Source organism: Nelumbo nucifera, chromosome 4, assembly GCF_055504915.1.
Source record: "Nelumbo nucifera cultivar China Antique chromosome 4, China Antique-T2T, whole genome shotgun sequence".
NCBI lineage: Eukaryota > Viridiplantae > Streptophyta > Magnoliopsida > Proteales > Nelumbonaceae > Nelumbo > Nelumbo nucifera.
Genome location: NC_142652.1, coordinates 81,450,786 through 81,463,779, shown reverse-complemented (window position 1 = coordinate 81,463,779; position 12,994 = coordinate 81,450,786). Strand labels below are relative to the sequence as shown.

General features: G+C 40.1%; 1 protein-coding gene across 3 annotated transcripts; it reads left to right on the top strand.

Annotated features, from left to right (window-relative positions):
- Window positions 1-495: 495 nt before the first annotated feature.
- Window positions 496-11,916, top strand: LOC104606195 (uncharacterized). 3 transcript variants are annotated; one of them, XM_010271283.3, is made up of 4 exons: window positions 496-881; window positions 1,015-1,120; window positions 9,249-9,296; window positions 11,579-11,916. In XM_010271283.3, the coding sequence occupies exons 1-4, from the start codon at window positions 666-668 to the stop codon at window positions 11,659-11,661; spliced, it is 453 nt and encodes a 150-aa protein (XP_010269585.1). In that variant the 5' UTR covers window positions 496-665; the 3' UTR covers window positions 11,662-11,916. The 3 variants fall into 3 exon arrangements, with proteins under 3 accessions (XP_010269585.1, XP_088742700.1, XP_010269586.1); XM_088886574.1 differs by lacking the exon at window positions 9,249-9,296 and adding an exon at window positions 8,604-8,649 and having other exon boundaries at window positions 498-881; XM_010271284.3 differs by lacking the exon at window positions 9,249-9,296 and having other exon boundaries at window positions 498-881.
- The last annotated feature ends 1,078 nt before the right edge of the window (window positions 11,917-12,994 follow it).

The window sequence follows — 12,994 nt, the reverse complement described above, 5'->3', positions numbered from 1 at the left end:
TTTGCATATATAAATCAAAACCCACTTTTGTGAATATCAGTGCGTAGGGATGAACATGATGATAATGGTTGAATGAATAAACACTCAACCATTGGGAAAAGCGTTAAAATAAAGCTTCTCCCAACAATTGATTTGCATAAATTAAAATCTACTTTTGTAAATATTAATACGTGGAAATAAATAGGATAAAAAAAATGTTAATTTAATGATGACATTACAATATTTATCACGATATATCCACAAAACAAAATATATCCTAAATTGGCACCCTACAAACACCCCACATCACTATCCATCCGTGTATTGAAATGGGAGATGTTATAAATACATGTGTGGACAATGTGGGGCCAATCTGATCTCGTTGTAGGGGTTGTTAGGAAGAGATCTGGACTCTTTCCTTTCTATTCAAATTCATAAATAAAGCTAATCTAACGGCTTCGAAAGTCCGTACAGTGTCATGTTATAGATCTGTATTTATGCTATCAGATTCCCAGCTCCACGCTCGGTCGCACCCACAAGACGTCAAGGCGTCGAAGGACAGAGGCCAAAACGCAAGGGGAATAGAGAATTTAGCTCAGCTCTGCTAGAGAGTGCTGTGTGCAGGCTGCAGAGTGAGTTTACTTCACAACGAGCTTCGTCAAAGCACAGAACAGGAGAAAAGAAAAATGATGGATGAGGCTAAGAGAGGGGCTGGCTTCCTTAAGCCATCTTCCGATGAGAAGTCGCCGGCGGCATCTCCCTTGGGTGCTCCCAAGAAAATCATCATCAAGAGTGCGGACATGAAGGAAGACATGCAGTATGGGGCTGCCAAGAAGGTCGTCGTCAAGAGTGCGGACATGAAGGAAGACATGCAGAAGGAAGCGATCGAATGTGCTTTCACTGTTAGCTCTCCCACCCTGTTCTAGAACCTTCTCATTCTTCCCATTTTATTTTAGACATTACATCAATTTTGTTCTGTCTTGGGTTCTGCAGATCATTTCGGTTCTGATCTTTTGTGGAAATTTGATTGATTAGGCTTTTGAGAAGCACAGTATCGAGAAGGACATTGCAGAGCACATCAAGAAGGAGTTCGACAAAAAGCATGGACCCACCTGGCATTGTATCGTTGGTCGCAATTTTGGTAACCCCTTATATCAATCTATCTATCTCTGGGTATCAGCAACTAAGTTATGTTGTTCTCTTGCTTGAATAAGCCCTTGTGTCTCCTTTGGTTCCTATGGTACTTGGTAAACTTTCTTGTAATCACTCGAATAATGAACAAATCCATAATCCTCTTCTTTAGTTTATGCTGTGCAGCAGTACATCATTTGTGTAGTTTGTGGCGTAGCGACGAGCTTGATGGTAATCTTGGGTTTTCTTGGGTTTAGTCTTTTATTAAATTTCCCGCAGTTGCTAACTTCCTTGGAGAAGAAAAAGAATAGAGAAAGGAGAAGAAAGAGATACCTGCATTTTTTTTCTCTAACTTCCAAGAAAGTACAAGAAGAAGAATATCACTTTTGGTATGTGTTTGGGTGTATACGCGCGGTGCTTCTTGTTCTCTATCCATGAACATGGGCATTCCACGGAAGATGAGAAAAAAAGGAGATAATGAAATTTAAGGTATACTTTTTGTTTCAACTGAAGATCTGTATTCAGTTGAGTCTATATTTCATAGTCCTGAACAGAAGGAATGGCTGAACAGGACTCATGTAGCCAACCCCATATAGTTGAAGCAAGCTTTAGTTGGTGATGATGACTATGACTTAATGATTCCCTAAGCCAGTGTACAGTATAATGGTACATATCTTAGAGTACAAGACATCTACACAACATCCAGAATTTTGAAGCCTTTCAGACCAAGATGTAGGCTCATTGAACTGCCTTTGGGCTGGTTGGTAGGCTGGTGCTGGATATCTTATTTTCCCTTTTTATGGGCTTCCTTAGAGTTCTAGGGTCTGATCTCATCCCCTTAAAATTTGGTTACATAAAAAGGAGTAGATATCTTGTCTTCATTTACTTTTCCTTCATGGCATTCGAAGGACATGAAGGTTTCTCACCAGCCGGTAAGTGGAGAGAAGTGTTGAGAATAGAACGAAAGGAACTGTTGCTGGAGAAGACTTTTTACCAAAAGGAGCTTTAAATGAGGTTGCTGCTGTAGATGGAAGCTTTAAACTGAAGCTGCTGGTTTTACCCTTTCATCTCTGGCAAAAATCAACCTTGGAGAATCTGGTGCAGGTGATGGGCGGTGTTCTTCTGTCCTATAAGACCACAGATTTGAGGGCAGCACACTTGAGAGTTGCTGGAATGAAGCCTGAGGAAGTTCCAAGGGTAGTGCAAATATGTGCAGAAGGCTATTGGTATAAAGTCTGGGCGAGTTCGGAAGTTGAAATGTTGCAGTGGCTGGGGAGGTCGAAGCTTGAGGGAGATGATGATGTGGCAAGATGGGTTACAGTTGGCAGGTTTGAGCAAAGGAAGTCTGGACATGTGGCAGCCACTGGAGTGAAGGTTTCTCTGAATGAGGAAGCTGAAAAGTCGAAGGCCAAAAGCAAAGAGGCATTTGTGGAAAAGTTTTCAAATATGTTTGAAAACCAAAACAACTCTACCGTTGTTTTGTCCTATGCGGACTTGGTCAAAGGGGTAACCAGGTCAGACCAGGGAGGGGGGGTTTGGCCCAAGACTAAGTTCGAGCTACACACCACACTCTTAGAACCAACTGGTCCATTTCCGGGTCGGGTGGTTCTCACCGAGCTTAAGGGCCACAATCAGCTTTTGGACTCATGTGAGTGGTCACGTGAGTCGAATCTCTACTCAGCCGTTGATAGACAAGAATATGGGTCTATCTTCTTCTTCATGTGGCTCAACCCCTGGGAACCGAATTTTTTCTTCAAGCAACCAGAGCTTATTGAAGAGGAAGCTAGGCTGGTTACCGGTGACAAAACATAGAGAAGGCAACTAGGACGGATCAGAATGAGAAAGGCCAAACCCGAGGTACTCTAGGGGGAGTAAAGAAGACTGTGAAGACGAGGACGGCGGATGGGTAAGTTGCGACAGTTCAGAGGAGATGTCAGACTCAAATGTTGAAGCTGAACTTCAGTGTGAAGATCATCAAGGAGAGTTGGAAGATGCCCTGAATACTGATATCCTTTCTCAAAGCATGTCATAGAGGATCCTTTCTTGCATAAATCCTCCACTAGGTGCGGAGGGCTGAATGTTGTCGAGCATTCCTTAGAAGATGAGGGGGAAAATCTAACACCAAGTAAGGGAGAACCAAACCAGGTGAGTAACTTAAGACAAGGGACCTGCAAGAGGACTTCGGCTGCTCATCATAATTCGAGCAGAGACGGCACAAACGGGGATGAATGACAGAGCCTTGGAGGTACGAACAAGGGTGAAGTTAGCCTAGGTGCCGGCCAGATAAGCCCTACACGAAGAGTGAATGGATTTATCCAATTGGATGTCTCTTCTCCTTCTCCTTCAGTCCCAGGTATGGCCGTGGTTTCGATTTTAGATATTAATGTTTGCTTTGCCTGTGATGTTTGTCTTTCAGATCCCAGTCGTGCCCCTTTGTTGAATACCCAAGGTTCAGAGCTAATACTGAGGAGGTTGGGGAGTTATAGGAGGGGGCTGAGAAGGTGGGGAGGGTGGGGAGAGCAGATCCAAATGAATTAACCAAAGGGGAAACTAAAGAGGACAATGGTAAGATGGAGAAGGAGGGGAATAGGAGGAGTGAGGTAAGGGGGAAAAGGAAGAGAAGGGAGAGGAAGAAGTGGAGTCATTAGCTGAATTTGTAGAAAAGTTAGGTTGTAAGGTGAGAAACCTAAATGAGCTGAAAAGGTATTTACGGGCTGAAAAAGATGGTGGGAATAGGAGGAAGAGAAGGCTAGGCGAAGCTGAGAAATTAAAGTTGGAAGTGGACGTGAGCACAGAGGCTAGAGTGAGGAAAGGGAGGGGAAGAAAAGGAAGCTACTAGAAGGAAAGGGAGTGGGGCTAGGCAGAGTTGTGGAAGGAATGAAGATTATAAGCTGGAATGTGAGAGGATTGGGGGGTGTAAGAAAAAGAGCCTTAATAAAGGGAGTTTTAAATAAAGAAAATCCAGACATTGTTTTAAATCAGGAATCTAAACTTATGACTTTTGACAAAAGGTGGGCTAGAAGTGTGTGGAGAGTGAATGGACTGAGGTGGGTTATGAGCCCCTCCTGGGGCTCATCTGGAGGGTTACTTATTTTGTGGAAGGATGAAGTAGTGGAGGGAGTGGAAGAATTAGTGGGAAGGTTCTCAATTTCTGTCAAATTTAAGCAAGTGTCAGATGGATTTGAGTGGGTCCTTACCAATGTTTATGGTCCCAATGATTACAAACAAAGGAAGGAGCTTTGGGAGGAACTGGGAGATATTAGAGGTCTGTGGGAGGGGCCGTGGTGTGTGGGAGGGGATTTCAATGTGATAAGTTTCATTGAAGAGAGCAATAAGGTGAGACAAAGGAGCACTACCAGTATGAGGAAGTTCAATGAGTTCATTAATGCTTTTGAGTTAAAAAGGAATTGAACCTTTCTCATAATAGCTTCACTTGGTCTAATCTCCAAGCTGAACCTATCTGCTCCAAATTAGGTAGGTTCTTGTTCACCACAGACTGGGAGGAGCATTGGGGAGATCTGGTGTCAAGGGCTCTACCCAGAGTTACTTCTGATCATTGGCCAATAATGATTGGTAAGTCTAATATTGGTGGTAGTGGGCCCTCTCCCTTCAGGTTTGAAAATATGTGGCTACTTCACCCGGAATTCAAAGACAAAGTGAAAACTTGGTGGAATGAAAGTAACTTGAAAGCCAATTGGGAAGGGATGAAATTCCATTGGAAGTTGAAAGAGCTCAAGGTCAAAATTAAGGAATGGAATTCTCTCCACTTTGGTAGGCTAGAAGAGAAGAAGCAACAGTTGATAAGTAAAATAAAGGAGTTAGATGCTAAGGAAGAAAGAGGATGTTTTGGGGGCCGAGATAAAGAAATGAGGTGGGCGTTAAAGAAAAGCCTAGAGGACTCAAGGAGGGGCTAAGCAAGGGGTAAATAGGGAAGAATTATTTTGGGCTCAGTTGTGATTATTGTTTTTCTTTCCTAGTTTACTTGTAAGACTCAGGGAGGGGCTGCAGCTCGTCCCTCTCGTTGGGATGATGTATGAACTCACTCTAAAGTTGCTTCTGAATCAATAAACTTATTATTATTCATAAAAAAAAGCCTGGAGGACATAATCTTCAAAGAAGAAGTAAGTTGGAGACAGAAATCTAGACACAAATGGGTGAAGGAAGGAGATAAGTATACAAAATTTTTCCATGCAATAGCCAATGGCAGAAGAAAGAAGAACACCATATCTAAGATGGTTGTTGATGGGACAGTTTTAACACAATAGCAAGAGATTGCCGGGGCTTTTGTGAAACACTTTAAATCCTTCTTTAGAAAGCCTTTGCAGAAGAGATTAAGGATTGAAGAGTTGGATTGGCCTAAGCTCCCTAATGAGTTGATATTGTGGATGGAAAGAGAGTTTGACTTGTAAGAAATCAGAGAAGCCATTTTCTCTATGGATAGATCCAAAGCCCTGGGCCCTGATGGCTTCACGATGGCCTTTTATCATGATTGTTGGGAGATAATTAAGGCTGACATTCAAATAGTGTTCTTGGAATTCTTTGAAAGAGGTGTGATAAACCCAGGCCTAAATTCTACTTTTATTGCTTTAATACCGAAGAAGGTTGGGGCTTCTCATCCTAAAGAGTTCAGACCCATCAGTTTGGTTAACAGCCTCTACAAAATCATTGCTAAGGTGTTATCCAGAAGAATTAGAGAGGTGCTCCCCTCGATCATTTCCCATAACCAAGGTGCCTTCGTGACGAATAGACAAATTGTGGACCAAATCTTAATTGCAAATGAGAGTGTGGAAGACTACAGAAGTAGAGGTGAGAAAGGGCTAGTGTGTAAGTTGGACTTTGAAGAAGGCATATGATCTGGTTGATTGGTCTCTATTGTTGGAAGTGCTAGAGTCTTGTGGTTTTGGGCAGAGGTGGTGCAAGTGGATTAAAGGGTGCATTAGGACTTGCCATTATTCTGTGTAAGTAAATGGCAAGGTGGTGGATCACTTTCCAGCTATGCGGGGTATTAGGCAAGGGGATCCTCTCTCCCCTTTTCTCTTTACCCTAATTGCTGAAGTGCTAGGGAGGCTTATTGAGAGGGCAGACTCCTGAAATCTAATAAGTGGTTGGAGAGTGGGGAGGGATAGGGTTCCGGTCACTCACCTACAATTTGCAGATGACACAATTCTGTTTTGTGATGGAGAGGAGATTAGCTGGGTGTGCAATATGAAGATGGCGATTAGGGTTTTTGAACAAATGACCAACCTCAAGGTAAATCTAGGTAAGAGTTGTGTGATTGGTATTAATATGAGTGAGGGAGAGGTGGAGGAAAGGGCTCGAGTGTTGGGATGTGAGATAGCTCATTGGCCACTGAAGTACTTAGGGCTTCCTTTGGGAGACAATCCCAGAAAAAGGAGCTTTTGGAATCCGGTGATTGACAGGTTCACTAAAAGGCTAGCTTCCTAGAAGAAGAACTATTTATCTCTGGGAGGCAAGATAACACTGATTAAGTCAACTTTGGCAAACCTTCCAGTATATTTCTTGTCGGTGTTCAGAATCCCAGAAGGAGTTTGTAGGGAGTTGGAAAAATTAATGAGGGACTTTTTATGGGAACCTTGGGGAGGAGAGAAAGGACCATAGAGTTAGGTGGGATCTAGTTATAAGACCTAAACGTGAAGGGGGACTGGGGTTGGGAAATCTGCGGAAGAAGAATGAAGCTCTTTTAGGGAAATGGTTATGGAGATGGTCCAAAGAATAAGAAAATTTGTGGGCTAAAATAACCCTAAGTATTCATGGGCAAGAGGCAGATGGCTGGGATCCTGGACTATCATCTAGGGCTTCAAGAGCCTCCCCTTGGAAGTCGATTCATGCTGTCCTACAGTCTTTTATTCCATTTATCAGGTACGATCTTGGTTCTAGTTTGTTTGTACTTTTTTGGGAACACACTTGGGTGGGGGATTTTCCCTTGAAAGAGCAGTTTCCCTCTTTGTTTGCTCTGTTTAGGTTTAAAAATGAACCAGTAGCAACATTTGCTAACTTGTCTAATTCCGCTACTGGTTGGAACTTGGGTCTCAGAAGGGCTCTCAGAGATACTGAGTTGGAACCCATTTCGAATCTGCTTAAAATCTTGGATGAAGTAGTCCTTGAACCTTCCATTGTGGACTCCAGGGTGTGGTTTCTTGTTCCCTCGGGTATCTTCTCCTGCTCCTCCTTCTTCAAAGCATTGACACAGTCTAGTCCGGTACCTGGGCCTCCTTTTCCAGTTCGGGAAGTTTGGGGTAGTCCCATCCCTCTTAGGGTAGGTGCTTTTTGCTGGGAAGCAATCCTAGAAAAGTGTAACACTTGTGACCTACTTCAAAAGAAAAGGCCTAATTGGTGTTTATCCCCACACTGGTGCATCTTATGTAAGAAGAATGGTGAAAGCTGCTATCACTTGTTTGTCTCTTGCCCTTTTGTTTCAGATATTTGGTGTTGGTTCTTTTCTTTATTTGGTTGCAGGTGGCCCTCCCCTTCAAGTGTGCAAAGCTTGTTTAGCTCCACTCCAGTGAGGGGTCTAAAGAAGAGAGGTAAAATTTTGTGGAGATGCACTAGAGCTGTTGTTTGCTGGACGGTCTGGGAAGAAAGAAATCAAAGACTATTTCATGAAAAAGAGAAAAGCAGGGAAGCCCTCATAGAACTTGTATATGTCAGGGTGGCTCATTGGGTCAAGTCTTTGAAGCTTTTTGAAGCCTATTCAGTAGGAGACATCATTAGAAACTGGGAAGAAGTGGCTCGGTCAGCTCCTATGCCTAGTGATATCAGACCTGTTTGGACTCCACCAGACTTGGGTTTCATCAAATTGAACTTTGATGGTAGTAGTGAAGGAAATCCAGGCCCTTCAGGCATAGGTGGTATTTTAAGGAACGAAGAAGGGCAAATTATTGCTATGTTCTTAGGACCTATAGGTTGGGGGGATTCTCTGAGAGCTGAAATCCTAGCAGTTGTAGAAGGAGTCAAAAGGGCTAAGCAATTGAATATTATCAAGTTGCTGGTGGAAGGTGACTCCCAACTGACTGTTAGATGGTTGCAGATGGAAGAGTCCAGCATGTGGAAGTTCTCAAATGAAAGAAAGAAAATCAAGCAACTAACTCAGAACATGACCATAAGGTTTCAATGGGCTAAGAGGAGTACCAACTCCATGGCTGACTCCTTGGCTAAACAGGGGGTGGGAAGATCTAATTTGTTTTGGGCTATTCTGTAATATGTTTTTTTTTTGGGTTTGAAAGGGAGGGTTAAGACATTTTACCCCTCCTTTCTGGTTGTATCTTACTTATCTCTTTTAATAAAAGTGCTGTTATTGATAAAAAAAAAGGAGTAGATATCTTAAAGATATAAATTGCCTCCTTGTGAATTTGTAAACTATGTGGAGGTAAATAGGCTTACCTCCACATATTTATATCATGAGAACATGATAGAATATGTGATGCAAACTATGATATCCAAACATGGATTCTGACATGGAACGGATATGGCAGATGGGTATATGACCCTCCATTTCTAAAAATCTTGGGCATGATACAGGTATGGGCATCCCTTCTTATTTGTTTATACTTTTATATTTAGTTTTTGAAGCTAGGTGTCATTTCTCAAGATTCTCAAGACCTATTTCTTAGTAAATTTAATTAAATTACTAGTATATACACATTCCCACAGACAGTGCCAATTTGTTGCCCACAGACGGTGCCAATTTGTTGCTGCTTGGTTTGGCAAAACCGAGCATCAAATAAACCTGTATTTTAAATTCATTTTATACAAAATAAACAAAGCTATGCTTGGTTTTGTGTTGATAGTAAATTCCAGTTAATGGCTGATTGGGTAAGACATATTGACTTGCATTTCATGGCTAGACTTATTCTCACATCCTTAACACATATAATAATTCTATAGCATGTAAAAGTTAATCCATAGTAATACAATGATATCCTTAGTCATGTTGACTTTACTCAGTATATGTATATGCATATAGTAATGTATCGTATTTACCATCTTAAAAGATAAATCATTATAATGTACATCTGTTTATACAAATATGGTGTGTTAAGATAATGTGTAGATGCCATACTGGAGAATGGGTCTTGATGACCTTAAGAATTGAATTATCTACTTTCTGTTATTGCCAGCTTCAGGTGCATCTCACTGTGATCACATTGTCTGTAGCTTTTTCAAAGGTACTTATTGGTTTGTATCACATGTAACGTGCACAAGCATGGCACCACTGATGAAAAATAGTCTAGATTTAGTGAATGAATGGATGGATGTAGACTTCTCTCTCTCCATGTAATAGCTTATTTGAGCAATTAATTGAATGAATGACCAAACAACAGGTCATCCAAACCCTATTCTCATGATACAATCTGATTATCAACATGGTTGTTTGTGTGTGGTCTGGGCTTCCAATATCTTAGTTATGCAGGACGAAAAGAAAAAAAAAGTTTCACCCTCCAAGTTGAACTATTGCATAGTAGGCTAGCAGCCACACTAATCTTCCCCTTTTCTTTTGTATTTTTTTGGGTGTGGGGCGGGACTGTTGGATTTACTAATTTCCAGAATTTGTGTAATATTTTTCTCATTTATTTTTTTCTTTACTTTTTTTTGGTGGTCAAAGCTTCCTTCTAGATGTTGCTTAGGCTCAGTTTGGAAGGAGTACAAATACAAAATAATATTTGTACTCCTTTCAAATTTGTATTTGTACTCACAAATTGAGCCTTAGGCCTAGTTTGGAAAGAGTACAAATACAAATACGTAAAGTGCAAAACCGCATATTGTATTTTCTAAACCTTGTATTTGTACTGTACATATTTGTATCTGTACTATTTCCAAACTGAGCTTTATTGTCCAATTTATCTGTCTCTAGGTTTTCAACTTTTTTGGTCTTAGACATGAATCCTTGTTCCTATCTTGGTGTCACTCCATCCTGTCCCCTTGGATTTAAGATATGCAAAATGTATTGGTCTACCATAGTTGTTGCTTCCCTCATATAAATTTCCCCAAATATTGTGCTTCCTCATTCATTATCACCAGAAAACGAAAGGGGCCCTAATTTAAGAAAACATGACCTACATACATTTTGCATATAAGGGCCCTTTGAATTTGGGCCCCTGTTCAATTTTGTATTTGAACACTTTATAATCAACTTACAAATGTACCCTTGAAACCAAAGATCCCAGTTTTTCTATCTTGCATTTGCATATAAAGGCTTTGTGCATTTGAGTCTCTACTTTGAATTGGTATTTTCATACCCTGTGTAATACCTCATTTGTTTACCAAAAAAAGTATTAAAATTCATTACATAGGTGCACTTTATACAAAAAAAAAGTCAGTTTTGTTAATTTTATTTGGGAAATGAAATTGTCTGTAAACAAAATTGCATTGCAAAGCTATAGACATTTTGGAAATTGAAAATCTAAAAGTTAATGACATAAAATGCTACCATGTCACCCTTTCTAGATTTTGGGGATTGTCTTGTCCAACCAACACACATTGTCCAGCTCCACAGAACATGGGATTTAAGTTGGTGGTGAAAAGTTCTAACCTTTAGATTCCTCTTCTCCAACTTTCTCACCCTTCCCCCTCCCCTCTCTCTCTTATTCTGGCCAGTATAGAAGGATTTTGCAGTCTTCTCCCACATATAAACTTTGTCATGCATGATACAGAGCCTGAGTTTTTTTTTTTTTTTAACTGAAAATGGTAACTTTTCATTCATTAATTCATTAAAAATTACACATCAGGCAGAGCCTGAGGCTTATGATAGGGATTGGTTGGATGGTTCTGTTTGGTAAGAATCTTGAGGGTTCCTGATTACTGGATGCCTTTTTTTATCATATCAAGCTGTCACAATTCCCACTGGTTATTTTGCAGCTAAGTTAGACCATGATTTCTATCCTCCAGAGCAACAATCAGAATACCTTTTGATTCTTATAGAGTAAGCATTTATCACCATTATCACCAACAAGTCAGCAAAACCATAATAAAAACCCGGTTTTTCATCTATTTCTTCGAGGTGCATAGCCTCTTTTCATATCTTGGCTGGTTAACAAAACCTTCAGGAAGGGTGCCTCCCCGCCTTTTCTTCCTTTAGGGTGTTCTTCATCTGATAGTGACTGATACAACCCTAGATTCAGAGCAAGCAAAGAAGTGATAATCTTGGAATATCAACATAGTTTTGCTATTACTAAAATTAATCAATGTCTACAAGCATTTCCAAAATTTACTTGCATTTCTGATGTTTATGTAACATGTAACAATTAGTTTGTTAACTGATTGTATTGAATTATTGATATGATCTTGAAACATTGGAAATTTCAAGTAGCAGAAACCACCAAGATATACAATTGGTAATGTAATGTACAACTTTGTGGCACCCATCATATTGTAGTTTATATCATATACCTTGCACACCATATTGTGGCTAGCTGTCTATTTGACTGTTTAGCTATCTGATTCTATGTAGGTTCATATGTGACTCATGAGACCAACCATTTTGTCTACTTCTATCTGGATCAAAAAGCAATATTGTTGTTTAAGTCTGGATGATAATGGTAGCAATGGTTATGATGCTTATGGCAGTGGATTAGTGATGGGTACTACAGCTAGTGCCTGTATGTATTAATTGAAATCTTGGTGCTGCAAAGTATTTAGCAGGACATTTTTTGGTCTGTCTGTATATTTTCATTAGAATGGTCCTCCTGCAACAGTTCTCTGAGCTATGGATCTGATGCTTACCCTGTAGCTGCAAATTAAGTTGCCATTTGTTCTCTAATATTTTATACAAACTTCTTGGTTACATCACATGGAGTTTGAGAGTAGATTCTATGTTTCGGAATGTATTTCTGTCGGGGGGGCCTGGACTCTTGCTTGCATGGCAGTATTCAATTGATGCACTATTAGTCTATTCCAGTCATGTAGATCGTTCAATTGATGGGGCCACTTACAAATTCTCGACTGAATTAATGTCTAAGCATCGGGTAACATTGCGATGCTTTTGGCGTAGGGAACAAAAATATTGGAATGATAAATGATGGATGTTGGATTCCTTGGGTTCTGTTTTGAAGAGGGTGTATCAGCACCACATAGAGAGGAGTCTCAACCCTTGCATTCAAAATTTGTGTTTGGTAGAGCAGATCACAGCCCCCATCATGACTTTTTTAAATTTAGATACATGGCATTTTTTGAGAAATTGCTGTTAATACTTACAATCCACTAGCACCATTCAGATAAATAGCCTTTTCATTTTCTAGAAAGGTAGACACGTGGTCATTTTTGAGAAATTTCTGTTAAAGTCCACGATTCATTAACAGGTTAGAGCCCCCCACCGTTTAGACACATGGCTTTCTCATTTTTCTGGAAAGTTAACATGGCATTTTCTAAGAAGTTGCTGCTAAAGCCCACAATCCACCATTATCATTTTTCAATTTATTTATAAAAAATGTAGAAAATGCAAAAATGGTTATCCACAATTACTTCTCTTATATTCTATCAATCTCAGTTAATCATAAACCCTCTATGTATCATAGCAAAAGAAAACTATCCATATTCTAATAATTATTGAAAAGTTATTTTTTGTAATAAATATTTTTTGAAATTTTATTAATAAATATAAATTTAACATTATTGATTTCATAATGTAAATTTAATATTACTGATTCCTCGTACTTAATATGGGGTCATTCACTAGTTTAATTGAAAAGGGAACACCACAGCTTGCATTGGGTTTTGTACAGGTATCATTTGTCGAGTGCCCGCCCCACAATGTCCCACTGTGCATCCCAATTGTGTATTGGGCCAATGACAAGTACGGGAGATAGTTTCCGATGCATGCTAAGATGTGTGTGGGGTGCTAATGTAAACTCGTCATTGGTTAGGAGGA

Bases quoted from the DNA above. Each gene is read 5' to 3' on its own strand.
- LOC104606195 (XM_010271283.3), top strand. From the start codon at position 666: ATGATGGATGAGGCTAAGAGAGGGGCTGGCTTCCTTAAGCCATCTTCC. The intron at 882-1,014 runs GTTAGCTCTCCC...TTGATTGATTAG, and splicing joins CGATCGAATGTGCTTTCACT to GCTTTTGAGAAGCACAGTAT. The intron at 9,297-11,578 runs GTACTTATTGGT...GATTCTATGTAG, and splicing joins TGTCTGTAGCTTTTTCAAAG to GTTCATATGTGACTCATGAG.